The 22,804-nt window shown below is 41.7% G+C and overlaps 1 protein-coding gene across 3 annotated transcripts in view; it reads right to left on the reverse strand.

Annotated features, from left to right (window-relative positions):
• Positions 1-3,818: 3,818 nt before the first annotated feature.
• The window catches only part of sin3aa (SIN3 transcription regulator family member Aa), an 86,084-nt gene continuing 67,098 nt past the window's right edge, over positions 3,819-22,804 (reverse strand). For 2 of the 3 annotated variants that reach the window (XM_034175974.1, XM_034175976.1), the window contains exons 18-21: positions 22,506-22,598; positions 20,050-20,144; positions 15,882-16,074; positions 5,483-5,716 (exon numbers count right to left, since the gene is read on the reverse strand). In XM_034175974.1, coding sequence (XP_034031865.1) covers positions 5,483-5,716; positions 15,882-16,074; positions 20,050-20,144; positions 22,506-22,598 — 615 coding nt within the window. Of the gene's footprint in view, positions 5,717-15,881; positions 16,075-20,049; positions 20,145-22,505; positions 22,599-22,804 lie in introns of all 3 variants that reach the window. The other variant, XM_034175975.1, reaches the window with a different exon arrangement.

Genomic DNA, 22,804 nt, shown 5'->3' on the forward strand with positions numbered 1-22,804 from the left:
ATTTGCCGCGTTGGGCTGGTTCTTGTAAACTCTTGCTATGTGTGACAGGGGCTTAATTCCTTGTAACACCAGAATATGTGCTTATGTGTGGTGTGGAGATTTCATCACTTCTCTCCAAAGAGAACTGTTTTATATTTAACACGCAACCCTTCAACAATGTTAAATACGCATTTTCCGCAAAATGTTTCAGCTAATCCTTCTCTGATCTTTTAAGGTCAGCCCAGGTCCAAGGTCATGTGACCAATAGAAAGCTGACAGACGACTTCCTATTAGTGTTTAAGAGCAACGATACGATTTGGCACAGCTCCTGGACACAATGGAGGACGAATGACAGAAATGTAAACAATGGTTTGATTCACACAAATTATCACTCCATTTTGGTCAAACTAAATGTATCATATTTGGTAATAAGTCCAGGAATGTAAGCAGTAATTTATTACATGATATCAAAATTTAAATTGTAACTAATACAAAATTTCTTGGTCTTTTTATTGATGATAAACTAAGCTGGAAAACACATTAATTACATTAAATCTAAAATGTCAAGATCCATCGCAATTCTGCATAAAGCACGAGTCCCTCTCCCAACATTCATTCACCATTTTATATCATTCATTATTGTTCCATATATGACAGAAAACTGGAGCGCAAGAAAGCTATAATGATCAGTAACAAACCATATCATGAGCCAATGAATCCATTATTTGCCTGTTTACAAATTTTAAAATTCTGGGACTTGGTTGATTACATCACTATACAAATTATGTATAAACGTTTGCCTCAACATGTCCAGGATCTGTTTAAAATGAGGGACTCCAGTAATAATTTGAGAGGAACATTATTATTTGAGAAATTAAAGATCTGAATTACTGTAAAAAGTCATTGTGTTTTGGAATTATTGTCCTGATAATATAAAATTACTTGGTACCTTAGTTGGCTTTAAAGGACTTTACAAAAATAATATAATTACTTACCGATTTTGTTACTGTGTTTGGGATTGTGCACTATTGCATGTTTGGTTGTGTTTTGAAATTTTAGTGCATTGATTAAGTCATATTGTTCATGCACATTTCTTTGGTACTGTTGTTATGAGTATATGCATTTATATATGGATACATTATTTATTATGGTATAAGGGGAGGGTATTTATAAGCCTCGCTTCTGCCTACAGCCTTTCAGCCACATGGGTACACTGTTAAGTTTTTCTTTTTATGAGTTTTTGTTATTGTTGATCTGTGTGCTGAATAAATAAAATAAATAAATAAAATAATAAAAAAATTATAACTCATTCTTTAAACTGGAGGGACATAGTTGTGGTCAATCTTCAGTTTTAGTTCACACTTTGAACTCATCGCTGCCGGCGCGTCTGTGGCGATGTGTCTGTGTACAACATCAACAAACCTTTCCAGTGACATAATTCTAGTGTTTTTGTTGTTTCCCTCCTGCACGTGTTAACGGCCTGTTTTTCCTTCTCGGAGTGTGAAGTGGTTATTAACCATCAATCATCAACACCCAGTTACTGTGGTGAGGCCGCAGCCGAACCCACCTCACAAATGTGTTAAGTGAGTGTTGGAACATGTCCAGCTGTTAAACAATTTCTCATATACTCACTCCACTGAAAGCCATCAAAAGCCGCCTGGATTTTACAAATGGTTATCAACACGGAGGTGTTTTTCCTGTGCCGCTGATCAAACAAAGCGCCAGTCTCTCAGCAACTTCTCAGACAAAGGAATTCCGACGAGGGGCTGGATGACTCCTCCCACAAGGAGTGCTCACAGGCGAATGACGTCACCGACAGGCGTGGAAAAACTCACGCATGCGTACGAGGGTTCATGCATGTCTGACGTAAAAACATATGAATGAAATCCATATAGTTTTTGAAAAAAATAAAAAGGACCTATACTTTATGGACAGCCCTCGTACAGTAAAAAGCTGGAGAGGAACCTGGGTGAAAACAACAAGCGGGAAGTCTGGAATGGTATGAAAGCCATTACAGGCTGCAGCAGCAGGGGCAATGTGGGCTGCATGGATCTTCAGCGAGCAGAGGAACTCAACACTTTTTTTTAACCGTTTCAGTCCCCCCCCCCCAATGACCTGCTCACCCCCACAGCCCTCTCCAGGCTCCCCTGACCAGCAATCTCCTGCAGTACCTTCGTGTGCCCCTTTGTCTCTGACATAACTGCTCTATTTTCACCTCAACTCCTCCCTCAATCACGGCAGAACAGGTGACGAGGGAGCTGCGACGTCTGCATCTGAGGAAGGCCGCGGGTCCGGACCAGGTCTGTCCAAGGCTCCTAAAGGCGTGTGCAGCAGAGCTGGATGACCCTCTACAGCAGGTCTTCAACCTGAGTCCCCTCACTGTGGAAAACATCCTGCATCATTCCAGTTCCGAAGAAGTCTTGCCCTCGGGAGCTGAGTGACTACAAGCCGGTCGCGCTCACGGCGCACATGATCAAAACACTGGAGCGACTGGTTCTGCAGCTTGTGCGACCCCAAGTGCAGGCAGTGAGGGATCCTCTCCAGTTCGCCTACCAGGAGAGGGTGGGTGTTGAAGACTCTGTCCTCTACCTCCTGCACCGCGCCCTCACATACCTGGATGTGGGGGGATGCATTGTAAGGATGCTTTTCCTTGACTTCTCCAGTGCTTTTAATACAATACATCCCAGCATTCTCCAGGAGAAACTTAACATCATGGCTGTGGACCCCCACCTCTTGCTCTGGATTTCACATTATTTGACCAAGCAGCCACAGTTTGTATGAGTTGGGGGATGTAGGTCCTCTACATTGACCTGCAGCACTGGAGCACCTCAGGGCACAGTGCTTTCACCCCTCCTCTTCACCCTCTACACTACGGACTTTCACTACAACTTCGATACGTCACATGCAGTAGTTCTCAGATGACACTGCAATTGTGGCATGTATTGGGGGGGTGAAGAGAGGGAGTATAGGAGTGTGGTGAAGGACTTTGTGGGATGGTGCCAGCAAAACAAGCTCCTGCTCAACACCACCAAAACAAAGGAAGTAGTGTTTGAGCCCAGGCGGGCACCAGCCTCTCTGGAGGCTGGGTTTGTGGTTCGTGGAGGGCTGACGTCTTCGCTCCCCACGCCAAACTTCACTAAGTAACTCACTGATACTGCACGTGCCGGGTTTCTGGGTTGGAGGTGGAGGTTTTCCCTCCGTTTGAAACTAAGGACTGTTTGCTGGGTGTGCACACACCCACCATTAAATTGTTTCTGCTTCCTGCCAGCAGTACCAGAGCTGACAGCTGGAGACGGTGGCCACCTGGGCACTCAGGACTTGGCGGCTCCAGTGTGCTCCAGATCCGTGGGCAGTGGAAATCGTGTGGGACCCGGCTCTTCTCTGGACAGACGTCTTCTATCCTCGAGCCTGCCCACACGTCACCTTTGTATATTTGACTTGATTCTAAATCTGCTATTGTCTGTATTCCGTTGTGCACATTCACAACATTAAATTGTTGTCTTTTGGCTCATCTATCTTCCGTTCATTTACGCCCCCTGTTGTGGGTCCGTGTTACTACACCTTCACAACAATATGTCAATAATAATAATAATAATAATAATAATAAAAACCACAACATTAAAGATATTTAGCCTATGTTCTACAGGCTAGTGTGTGACTGAATAGTCTTTTCAGATTGCTACAATATTTTTTCTTGAATTCTTATAAAAATATATTTCAAAAATACTCATGTGACTTAAACTCCAGAAAATATGGCATTAAATGAGCCACCAAAACTAACTCAACTTTAAAGACAGAATAAACCAGATACAACAATGAATGAACTACTACACAAAGTGTTACATAGGCTACAAATGTCTTTTTATTATTACTTTAAATAATGCCTAAATAAAAGGACTAAAGACATGCGAGTTTGACTTGTTCCAATATCAAAAATATGGTGTGATGATGATGATGTTCTCAGCAGAAATCTATCGGGGGGTGGGTGGGTGGGGGGGGGATCACGAGGTTGAGCCCATTGAAGAGTCCGTTCACCTGAGGACTCAAACTGTGATATGAGTCAGTGTCCCACCATCCACCCACAGACGCTGGCTTGCCAAAAAGGGGCAGTGATCATTACACCAATGGATGTACCAGATGCCACATTTAAGGAAAAAAAAAAACAACATATAAAAACAGAAGAACCTGGATACATTCCTACTTCTCCATGTTTTTTTTCTTAAACTACCAAAATTAAAAATACATACTTAAAGGACACACAAAGGGGGAAAAAACAGTTACTTTTGTAATCAACTCCCTTTGGTAAAAACTGTAATAAACGGTCTTGCAGTTGTCTTTTTTTGTGTATACACACTAACTTTAGCCATTTCTCACTAAAGTCCACAGTAAGCTTGGAAAGTGTTACTAGCACAACGACACAGATCTGTCATAAAAAGTCTGAGATTATGTACATTGTATTTACAGTGTGAGCGGCATGTGGACAGCTGTGTGTACAAGCTGGTGTGTTGGTGTACGGCGATGCCAGTGGCGTTTTAAAAAAGGTTGCCCTCCAGGGCGGCGAGGATCATTTGTGTTAATAGAACTATATATAATATATACACACGCACGCACTCACACACACAACACATCTGGATTACATGTCAGCGTCTGACATTCAGAAGATATACAATTTTACAGTCTGAGACCAAACAGTGTTGTGAGGCGTTTCTCTGCTTTTGTACATAAAATGTGACACTCTGAACCTGACAATACTGCTTGGGGCTCAGGCACAGGTTGTAATAATGCTGCCATTTGATTTGGAAAAAGAACTGTAACCCTCTTTCTGTCTTGTGAGCGATAGGTACATAAATGTGATTTGGCCTCAATGCAGGAATGTCTGAACCAGACTTTGATGAGCTTTCCCCAAAAATGGTAAAAACAAAAATAATCCCCTTAAACATTTCATTTTCTTTTTATAAGTGCACTTTGTCCACCGTTTAGTTTTGTGTGGATACCGCGGCATAATGCTGTTGAGAAGAAACCCCCGTGTGTGACTGATTTCAATGGAGCTCTGACCCTGATGGCTTCACACAGGACGGCCGCTCAGTAACGGATTCGAAGCTCGGCTGTGATAAATGCAAAGAAGAAAAAAAAAGCACCACTCTGTCTCTCGTCGGGTTACCGTTCACACTGCCAAGCCCTTTGTTAAAGGCTCAGGTACGTGTGGATCTGAGTGCTGGTAAGAGCTCAGCTCAGCGACTGGGACATGACCATTCCTAAGTTTTGGCACAGAAGGCCCTATGACAAGAGAGAGAGGAAAACAAACAAACAAAAAAACAAGTCCAGCTAAAAACGCTGGTAAAAATCAGTAATCCTGCCGCCCTGGGTGCAACCCACACGGTAGCTAGCTTAATTGTGCTCCCATGTCAGCCTTAAAAACATATTCATAACCCCTCGTCCCTCTACTCTGACCTCAGAACAAACACCTGCAGAAATGAGTCCTGTTCTCCGCTCTCCTGGGCGGCTATGGCGCCTTGCTGACAGGGCTGCTGTACTTGACGCGGTACTTGTTGATATTCATGAAGTGAAGGACCTCTGGCTGGCGGCTGGTAGTGCACGGTAACAAGCCGTCACGTCCTTCGCCCATCAGCCACTTATTGGTCTCGGCGCTCATGTCCTGCGTGACGTGCTCCTTCACCCATGCCTCCACCCAGGCCTGGAAGCGCTTGTGCAGCCGTGTGCTCACCCTCTCGTGTGACTGGAACGAGAAAAATATTAGTTGTGAAAGGGTTCAAAAATTCAGATAATGATTTAAACTTATGGCCCTGGTGTGAGGTTAAGGAGAGAATTTTTTTTTTAAACAGAACTTTTTTGTGTTCTGGTGAATTCAAGCAGACAAATCCTCTGGTTTTAATAAAAAAAAAAATAAAAAAATAAAAAAACACCTCGCCAAACCCCCTACAACCACATCTACACAGTGCATGAGCATGATGTGAGGCATGTGCTCAGAGCAGTCAACCCAAGAAAGGCTGTTGGCTCTGATGGAGTGACAGCTCTCTGAGGTCTTCTCAAAGATCTTTAAAATGTCTCTGTCTCAGTCCACATCCCATCATACCTGACATTTACCACAATCATTCCCCTGCCAAAGAAACCTGTCATCAGCAGTCTCAATGATTGCCATCGTGTGAGACTTACTCCAGCAGTTTCGAAGTGCTTGTCCTGTGACAAATCAAAGCCAGTCTCACACTCACCATGCTCTTTGTAAGGATTCAGTTCAGCTTTCAACACTGTCATCCCAGACAGACTAGTCATCAAACTCACTGGCTTCAGACGGGCTGCACGGTATGACCTAACATTTATAAACGGAATCCCTTCATGGTAACGGTATACATCGCGATATAAACTTAAGTGTAAAAATGATGTGTTTCTGAATGGGTCCCTTAGCAAAGGTAAATTGATCAAAATAAATAAATAAAAATGACAACAACAACAACAAAAAAATAAAAACAGATATAATGTAATTTTGAAAACATTTATTGTGCAGATCTCAAAACTACTGGTACAATTCGCCGGAAGGTACACCTGAGATGCGAGCCCAGATTTGAGGTTTTGGTGAAAGAATTAAATAAATTTATGGACAGCGGTTCAAGTTTCATCTCTTGAACACTAGATGACACACCTGCTCTGAATACATGAAGCGCTTTCAGGACGGTCACTTCCTCATTTAAAAAACTCAACATGAAACCACCAAAACATTTGATAGAAAATACTTAAATTTACTGATATTTGAAGTCAGTCTGGGTAAACTGACGTTGCCTGGCTGATTTCGTCTTTCTAATCCAGTTAAAAAAAAACCCTTGCGTTATTTAACGTAGGGCTGTCACGATTAGGAATTTCTGTAGACGATTAATTGTCAGGCAAATAATTGCGACTGACGATTATATTGTCTAATTTTTTTCTTTTTTTCCCTTCTTTATATTCTACTATTGCAGTATGATTACACAACTCTGGAAGAATGTTTGGCTTCTGTGAGTGGAGAAACCGGGAATAGTGCAACATTTTTGTTTTTATCTTCATTTTACATATAGTCCCAATTTTTTTCTGATTTGTGGTTGTTTCTGTTGCATTTCTGAAATTACAGAACTGCTATAAAGAAAAGTGTGAACATTTTATTGTGTTTTAAAACTTTGTGGAGCAAACGCAAAACATCAAACTCTTACAAAGAAGGAAAAAATACACGGACATGTGCAGGAAAACTGATATAAACTTGAAACAATGCAGGCTGATTAGACTCCCCATATTTTTTTTGTATAAATAAATCAGAATACAATGAGAGGCAACTCACTTTGAAATAATTAAAACATATATCTACAGCTTAATAACTTTGAAAAATAACAGAAATCAGCAGCTTGTATTTTTATTCCGACTCCAGTTCATTTTAGTGTGATGAAGTCATCCTTTTTTTCTCATCAGTCACGTTTTGTGCTTAAACACTACATTAAGCTCAAGATTGAACAAATGCATACCTTTGGAAAATAACCGCTGTTAAAGTTCAGCTTTTTGTGATCTGTGCCTCTGAACATCACTGCACAGTTTTTCTGTAATTTTTGCTCAGTTCATTTATATATTCTCATTTTTTAAGGATATTTGACTGTTTATTTCATCTCATGATCTCATAAATTCAGTATGGTGTGAACAGGACAGTGCCGTCAGAACCGCACCGGTTGAGAAAGTGCAGAGAGTAAAGGCAGCCCCACGGTTTGGTATTGTTTTTTTATATATATGTTCACTCGGGTTAAACTCTCTCTGCTCCGCGCTCTCTGTCTCACGTGATGGTTCACAGCAGAATGTAATGTCTCGTGCCTCCGTTCAGGAATCTCGCTCCCTCAGTCTGCAGCGAGTTGACTCCGCGCACGCACGCACACACACCTCCTTCGGTAAACTGCGCATTTTAAAAGGCTTTGAACAAAATACAATGTAGACCACAACACGATTAACATCAACGAAGATTGTGTGGTAAGGGTTTCTGCCTTCAAGTTTTGGATATACACTAAACCACCTTAACCGTCATTGTATAAACCAGGTACTCGCACTCGTCCCAATGCTTTTGTATGGTTTTCCATGTAATAAACGCCATATATAACGTATTTTGTATAACAGATTTTCGCTGACATCGGACAAAACGTTTGGATGGAAATACATCGTAATGTATTTCCATTAAAAACTCTACGCATGTACTGGACAGAGCAGTCTGGATGTGCCCAGTCACAAAAGAGGTATGAAATGTAGCTCAGCACTGACACTAACCAATTTGAGGAAAGTGGGTATTGTATTTCCTTGATAAAATCCCGGGCGTTTATTTTTTTCAAAACGTGCTCAGACCTGGTGTCTAAATGAGGCAGGCCGTTATTCAAGGCTGGTGATGATTAACAAAATACTGCTTGCTACCTGCACTGTTATATGGTATTACGTTTCACACATATCCCTGGGTGTGGCGAACAAAATACAACTACTTTAGATCAGAGTCCTCTGCGTGACTGCGAACCCTCCCTGTAGCCCGATTGAAACGAATGCGACCCCAAGAGCTGTGATTGGTCACTTTTCTGGTTTCACAGTTTTTACAGTGCGCCTACCGATTACATTTTGATCATGGATCAAAGAGGAACACTTGGCAGTAAAGTCCGCAAATAAACACAGACTTGGAAAAAGATTCTCAAATAACCAGCAATTCATGGAGGAAAATTATACATACTGTACCGTTGGTTTGGAGGTTGATGATTGTATAAAGACGTGAAGTCCATTGAGGGACAAATTGATCCAGAAAAGGCCACACCTCCTGTGGAAAATTGCATTAAGATGCCCATCGACATGACGGAGAACTTTAAAAGGGTCACACACATGTCAACGTCATTGCATGGCCACAGAGTTACGGAGTTGTAGAACCATAAATCAGGTTTTAGGTTTTTAAAGTACCACTCTGCAGCCGACTTAGAAAAAAGAGTGGCTCAACCAAATGTAATATTTTTCATGCACATAATGTCTGGCACTTATTTAAGGCAGGCGTTTATTTTTGAAAACAAAGTTTTGACCCGGTCATTAAATGAGGCAGGCCCCTATTCAAGGTCAGGCATTTAATCAAGAAAATATATAAGCCTAATTGGTGCTGGGGATTCCCCATAGATCATTCAGCACCTCCTGACTGTAACTAATCCGTTACATACATATAACGTTGAGTGAGTCTTGACATTTTTAGGTCAAGACTCAAAACCTATTTTTATTCTCTTTCTTATGGATAGTTTTTATTTTTATTTGTTTTATTTTTTTACTTCTGATTTTATTTATGTATTTTAAATTTTTTTTTTCATTTTTAATTATTTATTCAATTTTATGTTGACATGTTTTATGTAAGGCGCCTTGAGATGCCTTTTGCTGTGATTTGGTGCATTATAAGCTAATTAAATTAAATTAAATTAAATAACAGATTTTGTCAATTTTATATATGTATAGCAGATTTTGTCCGTTTTATACATATAGCGGATTTCGATTATAAGGGACAAAATTCACTGGTCCACCTGAATCCATCATATGTGAGTTTTAGTGTACATGTAGCAGAGGATCTGTCTTGCTCTAGGCGGCAGCCTAGAAGGCACAGCAGAGACTATACTTCCTGAGAACAATCAGGAAAAACAACCTGCAGGAAATGGTGTGGTCGTCTTTTTAAAATCACTGCTCCACTGAGAGTGTGCAGCCATAATTCATTTCTGTGTGGTAAGCCAGCAGTAGACAGGAGAGTCCCTCAGAGGATCAAAATCTCTGCAAAGAAAACCACTGGCTGCACACAGTGGCCTCTTTGGAGGAACTGTTCAGCTCTTGCTGCCTCAGCAGAGCAGCCAACATCATTGGAAGACCCTTTCCACCCTGGACCTTATGGCCCAGTCACATGGCACTTAACGAAGGGCAACGAAGCCCTAACGAAACAAGAAATCTGGACTTTCGTTGGCATCGTTTAACCTTTGTGCAGCTTTGTTCCTTCAGCTGGCACTTCGTCAGGATTTTAAAACTGTTGAAAAATTTGAACGAAGGGCAAAGAAAACCTCAATTTGTCCGTGTTTTGTTTTGCTGTCGTTTTTGATGTTTGTTAATCGTTTTAGTTTTTGTAACATTATTGTTTAGTTAGACTTCGTTCGACCGGCTGAATGTTTTCACACAGTGCAGAAGCCGGTTTGTGAGCGCTGAGGCTGCCACTGTGTTCATGTACCATTGGAAATTACAGGGCAAACTCAGCCTGTTTGCTTGGATTTTTTATCTAGGTGGTGGGTCAGCGTCAATGGGCTCAGGCACCTTATATAGGCCAGAATTAATCTTTTGTGTGGATACAATTAATTATTTTGCCACAAGCAACTGCTGAATTTGAAACAACAAAAAAGTTGTGTATTTTCTGACGGTACTTGAACACAGCATCAGCGGCAGCAGCAGCTGCTGCATGCGCTTATTATTTTTTATTAAATATAACAATATGAGTGTATGAATGACAATCCGGCCCTTATTTACATGTGGCAACAGGTAGATAATTCAAATGATTATATAAAGAGCTGTTCTGGAAGGCAGAATTCACGTTGTGGATCAGCTGCATCTCGTGGAAATAACGGCACATGTGAGTCAATGCGCGTTCACACGCACTGATCAATTTACTGCTCTGATATATTCAATCATCTTTACACTTATATTTCTTTGCCCTTTTGTCAGTTTTGTTATAAATCAATATTTATAGCTTAGTAACGTAATACAGTGATACAGCAGTGACCACGGCACACCAGAGGTTGTTTTTTTTTTTTTGTTTTTTTTTAAATTGGAGCAAGATGGAGCACAGTCAGAGAAGGAGATGATCCGTCTTTTGTTCTGGATGAGGAACCACAGCAGGTGGGTCCACCAAAATGCACACAGATCTCCACAGCTTCTGTTTGCAGATCCAGGACTCAGGCGCTATGAGCTCCGTACTAGCGTCGAGTCCTGCAACTCAGAGATGCAGACACACACTGCTCCAGCTGTGGCTCCAGGCGCATTTCATTTAAAGAGTCGAGATCATTAGCTTTGGTTTTGTTAAGTTCCTCTTTCGTCCTTTTTGTGCTCTTGCTTCGCAGGCTGTTTGGTGATAAAGCTCTTTCGTCCACCTTTTCTCAACGAATTGTGACTTTTTTTACTTTTTCCCTTCGTTCAGGAATCGTCGTGTGCCGGAACTAATTCAGATATGCTTTATTGGCTCCTGAAAGACTGAACTTAATGTTAACTGTGTCCATTATTTGTCAATGTACCTTCATGACCGCTACAAATTTGTTTATACTCTGTGCAATTACAACCCCAATTCCAATGATTCCAATTCCAAAATTTCTGATTAGAATAATCAGACCATGAAACTAGAGTGACACACAGTCTGTGGACACGGAAACAAATAAAAATGTGCAGTGAGGCAAAAAGTATTTAGTCAGTCCCTGATTTTGCAAGTTCTCCTACTTAGAAAGATGAGAGAGGTCTGTAATCTTCATCATAGGGACACTTCAACTGTGAGAGACAAAATGAGAACAAAAAATCCAGGAAATCACACTGTAGGATTTTTAAAGAAATTATTTGTAAATTATGGTGGAAAATAAGTATTTGGTCAACAACAAGAGTTCAACTCAATATTTTGTAACATAATCTTTGACAGAGGTCAAACGTTTCCTGTAAGTCTTCAGCAGGTTTGCACACACTGTACCTGGTATTTTGGCCCATTCCTCCATGCAGAGCTCCTCTAGAGCAGTGATGTTTTGGGGCTGTCGCTGGGCAACACGGACTTTCAACTCCCTAAACAAATTTTCTATGGGGTTGAGGTCTGGAGACTGGCCAGACCACTCCAGGACCTTAAAATGCTTTTTACAGAGCCACTCTGTCGTTGCCCGAGCGATGTGTTTGGGGTCATTGTCATGCTGGAAGACCCAGCCACGTTGCATCTTCAATGCTCTTATGGAAAGAGGTTTTGGCTTAAAATCTCATGATATATGAACCGTTCATTCTTCCCTTAAGACGGATCAGTCGTCCTGTCCCATTTGCAGAAAAACAGCCCCAAAACATGATGTTTCCACCCCCATGCTTCACAGTAGGTATGGTGTTCTTGGGATGCAACTCAGCATTCTTTTTCCTTCAAACACGACTAGTTGAGTTTTTACGAAAAAGTTCTATTTTGGTTTCATCTGACCACATGATATTCTCCCAATCCTCTTCTGGATCATCCACATGCTCTCTGGAAAACTTCAGATGGGCCTGGACACGTACTGGCTTAAGCAGGGGGACACGCCTGGCACTGCAGGATTTGAGTCCCTCTCTGCGTAGTGTGTAGCCTTTGTTACTTTGGTCCCAGCTCTCTGCATGTCATTCATCAGGTCCCTCCATGTAGTTCAGGGATTTTTGTCCACCGTTCTCATGATCATTTTGACCCCACGGGATGAGATTTTGCGTGGAGCCCCAGATCGAGGGAGGTTATCATGTATGTTTGTATATTATCATGTATCTTGTATATCTTCCATTTTCTTACAATTGCTCCCACAGTTGATTTATTCACACCAACCTGCTTGACTATTGTAGACTCACTCTTCCCAGCCTGGTGCACATGTACAATTTTCTTCCTGGTGTCCTTCGATAGCTCTTTGGTCTTTCCCATGATTGAGTTTAGAGTCTGACTGTTTGAGGCTGTGGATTGGTGTCTTTTATAGAGATAACGAGTTCCAACAGATGCCATTAATACAGGTAACAAGGTGGAGGACAGAAGAGCTTCTTAAAGAAGAAGTTACAGGTCTGTGAAAGCCAGAAATCTTGCTTGTTTGTGGGTGACCAAACACTTATTTTCCACCATAATTTACAAATAAATTCTTTAAAAATCCTACAATGTGATTTCCTGGATTTTTTTTTTCTCATTTTGTCTCTCATTGTTGAAGTGTACCTATGATGACTCTCTCATCTTTCTAAGTAGAAGAACGTGCACTAACAGGGACTGACTAAATACTTTTTTACCCCACTGTATAATCATACCGTACAGTTGTACAGTATTTTTGGTGTACAGTTCTGTGTACCGTGTGACCCCACGAGCGGCTATAAGAAGAAAATCATTAGCTACCTCCAGAACCTGGAGAAAGAGGGACTCATCGACAGGCAAACATACTACAGACTGTACCCTGGGGACGCCACTCCGTGTGTCTATGGACTGTCCAAAATCCACAAACAGGACGTGCCACTCAGGCCTATTGTATGTAGCACAGATTCTGTCACGTACAATCTGGCCAAGCACCTCAAGTGGATTTTGGCTCCTCTAGTGGATAACTCAGACCACCAACTGGAGAACACACAAGATTTTGTGAACAAGATCAAGGACCTGCAGCTGGAGGCAGATGAAACAATCGTGTCATTTGATGTGACTTCGTTGTTCACCTGCATCCCCACCGCTGAGGCTGTCTCAGCTGTGAGGCAGACTGCTGGAGGATGTCTCTACTTGAAAGGACCAAACTCACACCAGACCACATCTGCCAACTCTTGGAGATCTGTCTCAACACCACGTATTTCCTGTTTAGGGGGAATTACTACAGGCAGATTCATGGTTGTGCGATGGGGTCTCCGGTATTCCCAATTGTGGCCAATCTGTACATGGAGCGAGTGGAGAAGACAGCCTTGACATCTTTCACGGGCATCTCTCCCAGTTACTGGTTCAGATATGTTGATGACACATGGGTTAAAATCAAGCAACAGGAAGTTGAGGACTTTACAGAACACATCAACTCGGCGGACGCCAATATCAAGTTCACACGTGAGGATGCCAGAAACAACCATTTAGCCTTCTTGGACTGTGATGTTACGATTGGAGAGAACAGGCAGCTCCAGACAGGGGTTTACAGAAAACCAACTCACACTGACCAATATCTGCTCTTTGGCTCAAACCACCCCCTTGTACACAAGCTCGGGGTGATCAGGACGCTTCAACACAGAGCCCTACAGGTGCCCACAACTGCAGAGGGAAGGGCTAAAGAACAACGTGTCCGGAAAGCCCTCACAGTATGTGGGTACCCACGATGGTCCCCGGACAAAGTGCAGAAGTCCCAGAGAACAAAGAGACCAGATAGACAGGAGACGGAGACAAGAAGAAGAGGAGTGTCTCTCCCTTATTTAGCAGGAGTAGGGGAAAAACTACAGAGGATCTTCAGACAGCACAAAATCCCAGTTTACTTTAAACCGGTTAACACCTTGAGACAGAAATTAGTTCACCCTAAGGACATGATCCCTAGTTACAAACAGAGCAATGTAGTGTATTCTATCAGATGTCAGGAAAACTGTAATGAACACTACATAGGTGAGACTAAGCAACCTTTACACTAAAGGCTATACCAGCACCGCAGAGAGGGCGCCAGTGGACCTCAGTCTGCAGTTCATCTCCACCTTAAAGACACTAACCACACGTTTGAGGACAAGGAAATTAAAATATTAGCCAGAGAGAAGAAATGGTTTGAGAGAGGGGTCAAGGAGGCATTCTTTGTGAAACGTTTGAAACCCAGCCTTAACCGGGGAGGGGGTCTGAGACACGCTTTATCCCCTGTTTACAATGGGGTACTCAGGTCAAAGGAGTTTCAGTCTTTTGTTCATGGTAATGAGTCTTTCACGTCATCAGGAGAGTCATCAAGGGAGCAATCAGGAAAGGCATCCTATTAGGAGAGTGCTAACTAGAGCACAATAGGTGCTAATTAGAGCTATTGTTTAGTCACTAGCCTATAGCAGTCGGCCTCTCAGTAGGAGGGGTTGGGTTAGGTTTAAAACTCCAGCTTTTGTTGGCTTCTGTTTATTCGTCTCTACAAGAGTCAGACAGAAGTCAGACTTCCAGAGCAAGAATTTTAGCTGAGGAAGCTTCTGCGATTTGAAGCGAAACGTCCTCGTGTCAAGCAACCCAGTCCAGTCGAAGATTCAAGCTTCTCTACTATGGAAACCACCTGGACAACTGAGAGCCTACACAGAAACAGTTCTGTGTACTGAACTGTCGCATGTGTACGCCACCAGTACAGATTCACAATACAGATGTATTGTGTAACTGAATAAGAACATGCTTGAGCAGCTGACAGAGCAATTTTCCACTCAGTCAGGCAGTCATACCATTTACAGTATGCAGTTTCCAGTCTTAAATAATGCCATACACTAAGCTGTACCCTAGCAGGGTACAAATAATGTACCCTGGATCATATATACAACCCCAATTCCAATGTAGTTGGGACGTGTGTAAAATGTAAATAAAAACAGAATACAATGATTTGCAAATCCTTTTCAACCTATATTCAATTGACTATACCACAAAGACAAGATATTTAATGTTCAAACTGGTAAACTTTATTGTTTTTGTGCAAATTGTGCTCATTTTGAAATGGATGCCTGCAACACGTTTCAAAAAAGCTGGGGCAGTGGTATGTTTACCACTGTGTTACATCACCTTTAATTCTAACAACACTAAATAAGCGTTTGGGAACTGAGGACACTATTTGCACAAAAACAATAAAGTTTATCAGTTTGAACATTAAATATTTTGTCTTTGTGGTGTATTCAATTGAATAAAGATTGAAGAGGATTTGCAAATTATTGTATTCTGTTTTTATTTACATTTCACACAACGTCCCAACTTCATTGGTATTACTATCTATCTGGGTTTTTTATGTTACACTGTGAAATCCAATCCATTCTGAACTGAGAAATTTAAATTCAAAAGCATAAAGATAGAATAAATAGAAACAACTTTCATCTAAAAGTGAAAAATACACAGAACCAACACTCCCAGTCTTAAAGGAAAAACAACAAAACCCCTTCCAAAGAGCAGTAAGTGCAGATAAGGATGACAGAAAAAAGGGAAGGGGGTGGCTGGGTACCTGGTGAGCTCGCAGCAGAGCGGTACGTCTGTACATGTAGTCCTCTGACTTGAAAACGTAGACCATCTTGTAAGAGTTGAGTTTGAACATACACTCCATTTTCTCCTTTTCCAGAGATTTCTTCCCGCCATCGCAGGCCTCCTTATCCAGCTGGTCTCGTCCCTTCTGGTACTTCCTGATCCGCCTTAGATTCCTGGTTATAACCACAGATACGTATATGATGAGCCACCTATACGACTGTGGAGTAACTTTCCACCTGTAATAGGTCTGTGTTCCCTCTCATTTTTATTCAATTGGACACCCAGTTTTAACCCAAGGCCGAAATGTGGTCATCGGTTATTGCGAAGGCTTTGCGTCTGTCTGTCTGTGCTCAGCATAAGTCCAGTCCTATTGATTTAGCCGTGGCCACGTCACTGCCAATTTACTTCCGTGTCGGTTCCGTCGCTGGTGTGAAACTCCGCAGCTGTCGGCGTCTTTTACCATAGAGATACACTATGTATGTGGGAGTGGTATTTGCTGTTGAATTCCAGATTTAAGTAATTATTTGTTTGAATTTCATTATATTTCTGTTGTTGGGACCTTTGTGTGTCCTTCAACTATTCAGAGGGTTTGGATAATATCGCCTGGAAGCAACATAAAACCAAATTAGCAGCAGCAGGACTGGCATCTTGTCCTAGCCAACACGAAGCCTGACGATGGAAAAATGATCCCACACAATGGCCAGATGTTCAATGAATATCATGATATTTAATCCTACCTCAGACACTCCAGGTATTTTTGTTTTTTGTATTTTATATCATTTATGTCATGTATGCATTGTGAATTGCTGGTCTGTGCCAGGAGGGGGGAGACAGCTGCTGATTATTTCCCCCAAAATAACGCATGGTCGATGTGACGCATAATCCTCTTGGTGTTTCATGACGGATTCTAATATTCTTTCTCGCTTTGTTTGTACAACCCACTGCCTTGTATTGCTGAGGCATTAAAAAAACAAAACAGTGGTGAAAATGAAAAAACTTGCATCAATTTACACTGTCCACTATGGATTGTTTACACACCAGCTGCCGTTGCTAAGCACATTGCTAAGACCTCACAGGTAGAGTTCCCGGATGTGCGACCGAGTCAATTACTGCCAGACTGTTCAAATTTACAGAGAGCATTCTTGGGACAGAAACCGTGGACACGTTCAAAGATGGCTAACCTTGACCTATTTTAAGAGGTATTTTACAAGGTTAAAAAGTCACAGTATGTTACAATCTGTTCAGTTTTGAGTGGTGGATATGACAGCCAATCAGAGTAGAGCTGCACTGTGACGTCAGTGACTGCTCTCTCCAAAATCGCTTTGTTTGTGTGTTTATGGATTGCCGCGGACTTTACACCAAGCGCCCTCTGGTAGCCATTTTTGGCCGATGAAAACATCACCGAGCTCAATACAAATACATGTTATTTGGTAACTTTTCAAAGGGGCCAGACTCGTCAATAAAGCCAATCTAATGTACAATGGTTCATTTCAGGTCAGTTTGGTGTATAAATCTTGTTGTTACAGGCAGTGAGAGCTGTTAGCTGGCTACAAGAAGCAAGCTAGAGACAAAACAATCCCAGCTGATTTCAACAGACAATCAATGCAGCCCAAGCTTGTTTTCATCAGGTGGCCAGTCGCAGAGGTATGAATTCTTGCCTTCGGATTGGCCACTTTGCCGGAAGTGATGTGGCTCTGTGGCAACCCATACATGTTTCTCTTCTATTATGTAAAAGCAAGCGAGAAATAAACACTTCTAAAACTGAAAACGCTGTTTTTGGAACCTAATAACATCAAGTATTTGAGCAAGTATTTGTCTTTGTTATCTGACTGGAAGTCTCTGAAATCTAGTTTGAAGTTTAAACATAAGAGTTAAGTTTCACTTACATCACGCATGTCCAGGTTTCAGATACAGGGATGGCTCCCCCTGTCTGTGAGAGCCAGTAACATACAGACTAAACCACACCCACTGTAACGCCCACATTGTATAAAAGTACTGGACCAGCCACGTTCGTAGTCTTTCACAAGCTGGACTCCGTCTGTGAAGACTCAGGCCTGACTTTCAATGTGACCTTCAATAAATTCAAAATGAGGAATATATCGATTTGGTTCTTGGAAAAGGGTAGTATATTACATAAAGAACCAGGAGAAATTACAGCCCCGATCCCTTAACGGTTTAATGTGGGGACTATTTGGTCACTATGACCACAAAACTACACGCACAAATTCCTGGAGGCTCAGTTCCATCATCTCTGTCTAGTATGTTTGACATTTCTTTGTCAAGATTTCTTAATTTGACTGTTTGTTGTTGGTATTAATCTTATGGGCAGAGCAGATGACTACCTCTTTGAGCCTAGTCTGCTTCTGGATTCTTCCTACAATCAAAAAATGTGAATGCTCTTGGGTGGGTGGGTAGCTATAAAGTTAGCCCTTACCCTTACAGTGATGAAAGTGGGCCATGGACAAAAACCTGAAAATTTGGTGGTTCCTCCGCAGAAAAATGTAAAATCTCAGATGCTTTGTGGTGCATATTCAGGTCAATTTACCAACCCCCCAAAAAAAATCTTCAAAAAAAAATAATTTTTTGTTGGGTCAGGCCAATTTTTCACTCGTCTTTTCATACAATTTGTATTGTGGAACTTGTAATGCACACAGATGCATCTCTGAGCACATCAAAGAGAAATGTTTGTTTTGGATCGGAAGAGCTCACGTTGCAAAATGTCCCAGCACTGTGTGTATATATGAGGTCTGTCAATAAAGTATAGGTCCTTTATATTTTTTTCAAAAACTATATGGATTTCATTCATATGTTTGTACGTCAGACATGCTTGAACCCTCGTGCGCATGCGTGAGTTTTTCCACGTCTGTCGGTGACGTCATTCGCCTGTGAGCACGCCTTGGGAAGGACTGGTCCCGCCCCCTCGTTGGAATTCCTTTGTCTGAGAAGTTGCTGAGAGACTGGCGCTTTGTTTGATCAAAATTTTTTCAAAACCTGTGAGGCACATTGAAGTGGCCATGGTTCGAAAAATTCAGCTGGTTTTCGGTGAAAATTTTAACGGCTGATGAGAGATTTTGAAGTGATTCTGTCGCTTTAAGGACTTCCCATGGAGCGGGACGTCGCGCAGCGCTCCCAGGCGCCATCGTCAGCCTGTTTCAAGCTGAAAACCTCCACATTTCAGGCTCTATTGATCCAGGACGTCATGAGAGAACAGAGAAGTTTCAGAAGAAGTCAGTTTCAGCATTTTATCCGGATATTCCACTGTTAAAGGAGATTTTTTTAATGAAAGACGTGCGGGCGGATTCGCACGTCGGCTTGCAGCCGTCGCGATGCGCCGCCACAGGAAAAACACCTCCGTGTTGATAACCATTTGTAAAATCCAGGCGGCTTTTGATGGCTTTCAGTGGAGTGAGTATCTGAGAAATTGTTTAACAGTTGGGCATGTTCCAACTTGTCCTTAAGGCTTCCAACGGAGGTGTTTTTCCTGTTGCGCCGCGCTGCGCCAGTTGCAAGCCGACGTGCGAATCCGCCCGCACGTCTTTCATTAAATATATTATATAATTCATATATATATATATATATATATATATATATATATATATATATATATATATATATATATATATATATATATAAAATAATATATATATAATAATATATAATATATATATAATATATAAAATATATATATAATTCATGTATATATAGATATATATACACATACATACATACATACTCGTATATATATTATACGAAACAGGCAAAATAATTCCATTTAAGATCGATGCAACATGTATGATGTCACAAGCACTTTGATTTTGAAACTAATCCATTAAGAAACTTTCCAGGTTTTTCTTTCCTGCTCCACTTAGCACACCTGTACAAATAACAAAAATGTAAACAAAAACAGTGGGTTAGGTGTTTTTAGCAGTTTTAAAAAGCCTTCTTGTTCTGCTGTTGCATGATGTCTGTTGTTAATAATGAAGGTTTCTAATGTTTATGCATATTGTGTATGATGTAGAGTTACTAGCTCAGCTGTGTCCAGGAAACGACACTAAACTGGATGCTAATATTTAACTTTTGCTACTGAGCTCACTTTGTGAATCCGATGTGTGTGAGTGTCTGCAGGAAAACCCCCTGTTACAGCTTACCTGGGAAGAAAAACTGGTTTCTGTGCGAGATGGTCCCTCAGCTCAGGGGTGGTGGAATCTGGGTTTAAATAGCGTCCAACATAATCAGACCAACGCTGAAAAAAGTCCCCAAAACGAATTCTTACATTAGACGTGCAAACACGACTACTGCAACAGCATCAGACAAACATTATTATTACTATTTAATAACCAGCTGGACAAGGCCACACAAAATTTAAAACTAAATCATAATTATTATTTTTTTTAATCCATTCAAATGTGGCCTTCATCAGGTTTAAATTAAAACCAGTATTCAAAGTTGGTGCAGTTTTTTTAAAGGCCCTGTCACACCTTGACGATTTAGCTCACATATGCCGACTGTATTAATGCTGCATTGACACATAACGACGACAAGTCACGAATGCAACGAAGTATACATTCCTGGCCGTTGATCACGAATGTGATGATTTGGGCCAGAGGTGTCAGGAGTCCTCAGGAACTGTTGCAACCTGTTACCACACGTTAAGATTAATGGCAAGTGTTGCTGGAGAATTATCACTAACCATTACGTATGGTCAAGAATAATGTTCCGCGCTGTTGCTCACTATTGTGCGTAACAGCGCATCGTTACATTCTGCCACGTTGTGAATCATGTGACTTGTCTCCACACACACACACCCATCCCCCATATTCATGCTACCATCAGCTGCTGAACAGTTCCCTCCAGATTGCTCCTCAAAATCCAGATGAATCCACAGCAGCAAAACGCTTAGTTGGTCTCTGTGCCATGGGGTGGCGCAGAGAGGAAGAGACGGAGAGAGGCAGATGTCTGGCTGCACACGACTCTCCTCTGGCTCAGACTCCTTCTTCCGAACATCAGGCACAACAATGGGTGGAACACCTGCAGGAGCGCGCTGAGGAGCATTGGAACGAGACTTAGCTGACTTGGCGTCACTGTTCTTCTTGCGGTGCAGCATGGTTTAATTGTGTGCACATGAGACAAGTGATTCGTAGTGGTGGGAAGTGAAATATGACACTGCATTACAATTCGTGTCAAAACTGGACTATTTCCATGTCAATTCGTAACAACACGTGACAGTTGGAGCTCCAAGAACAATCACAGGAACCACCACGAATGCTGTCACACTCTATGAAGGATCATCACTAATCAAGACGGATCAACACACTCAGTTGCAACCTCCATGACATGAGGTGAAATGAGGGTGGTGTGTGACATTCGTGGAAGATTTTTTGACAGCCAAAAACATGCTCTACGAACATCACAAATATCACGCACCGACACGCACTGTTAAAAAACCTATTCAGACGCGTTAAGTCACGTTAAGAATGTCAGGAATGTGCCATGAATGACAGAAAAATTACATTCATAACCCGTCCTGCCTATGTGTAAACACAGCATAAAAAGATGCTGCCATACCCGGGAACACTTAAATACTGACGAGCATGGCACTGAGCGTGCACGATGTCGCGTAGCATCTCCTCTCCATTTGGAGGCAAAACTGAGTAATTTTAACATTTTGATAAATTTTATTTTTGGATCACCTTTGTTGATCATGGGATAATTTCACTGCATACAGACAGAATCCACTGATGCCTGTGGAGATGTTAATGATTGAGGCGCTGTGAGTCTTTCAACTTGTGGCACAAAAAGCGAGGCACGGTGGAGAGAGAGGAGGCTCCACTGACAGCAGAGACTCCAGCCAGCACACACAGACACCCAACCAACGGATTACACCTGCAGCAGACTGTGCTGGTCCTGGATCAGCCCAACCACAACAGGCGTTGCAACTCAACATGATGGGCGACTTCCGGCGCAGAAACCATGATCTGACAGAGTAACTGTGGCGCAAGGTGCTGGTGTCACAGAGGGACTTTTCTTCAGCCATGACAAGAAATTAAATTATTTTCAGACGTCATTTTCCACAATCAGAAGGTTTTATGTGGATATGTTTTCATCAGGCTGTGATGATGAATCTGACTGAAACGAACAGGTAAGACTTCATATTTACTCCATGTGTGATGGTTTAAGATTTGAAACAGTCTGTCCGCATGAGCCTGTAGCCTTCAGCCAATCAATAGACAGCATCAATGGACGTATTTTGACTTATGAGTAAATTACAAGAAACATGTATCAACAATCACATAACTTAACTACAACTTATGGCCAACATGTGCAGGACGTATGAGTCATATGCTGGCATGCAGTTTTTGAGGCACTCGCTGTGTTCCGACATATATCAGCGTGTTTCAATGTGCTCTTAACTTACACAAATCTTACCCATAACATATTAGACGTATACCAGCGTTTTTTAATACAGTCGGCAAACGCTGGCTAAATCGTCAAGGTATGACAGGGCCTTAAGATATGCTGCCAAATATTTAAAATATATCAAAATGTGCATTTTTGGACTGGGAAAATTAGAACTGACAGGTACTGTTCTACAAGAGCCACTTACCTCAGCTTCCATGGGCTCATCAGAGTTCTCCTCCTCTGTGTCAAGCAGCTCCACTGTGAGCTGAACCTGGCCTCTGTTTCGCAAGAACATCACCTGAAAAAATAACAGAGCAAGGATGAGGGCAAAATTAAACCAATAATTCAGAATTAATGAGCAAATTACTGAGGCTCTCACTTAGTAAGGCAGTTGCTAATACAGTCAAGTTTAAAAGTCATTTAAACATGCACGTAAATCTCCTTAACTCGCGCAAGTTGGGGTCCACAAAATCACACTGCGAGTTATCTGAAACTGTAAGTTAA

This window comes from Thalassophryne amazonica, chromosome 8, assembly GCF_902500255.1.
Source record: "Thalassophryne amazonica chromosome 8, fThaAma1.1, whole genome shotgun sequence".
NCBI lineage: Eukaryota > Metazoa > Chordata > Actinopteri > Batrachoidiformes > Batrachoididae > Thalassophryne > Thalassophryne amazonica.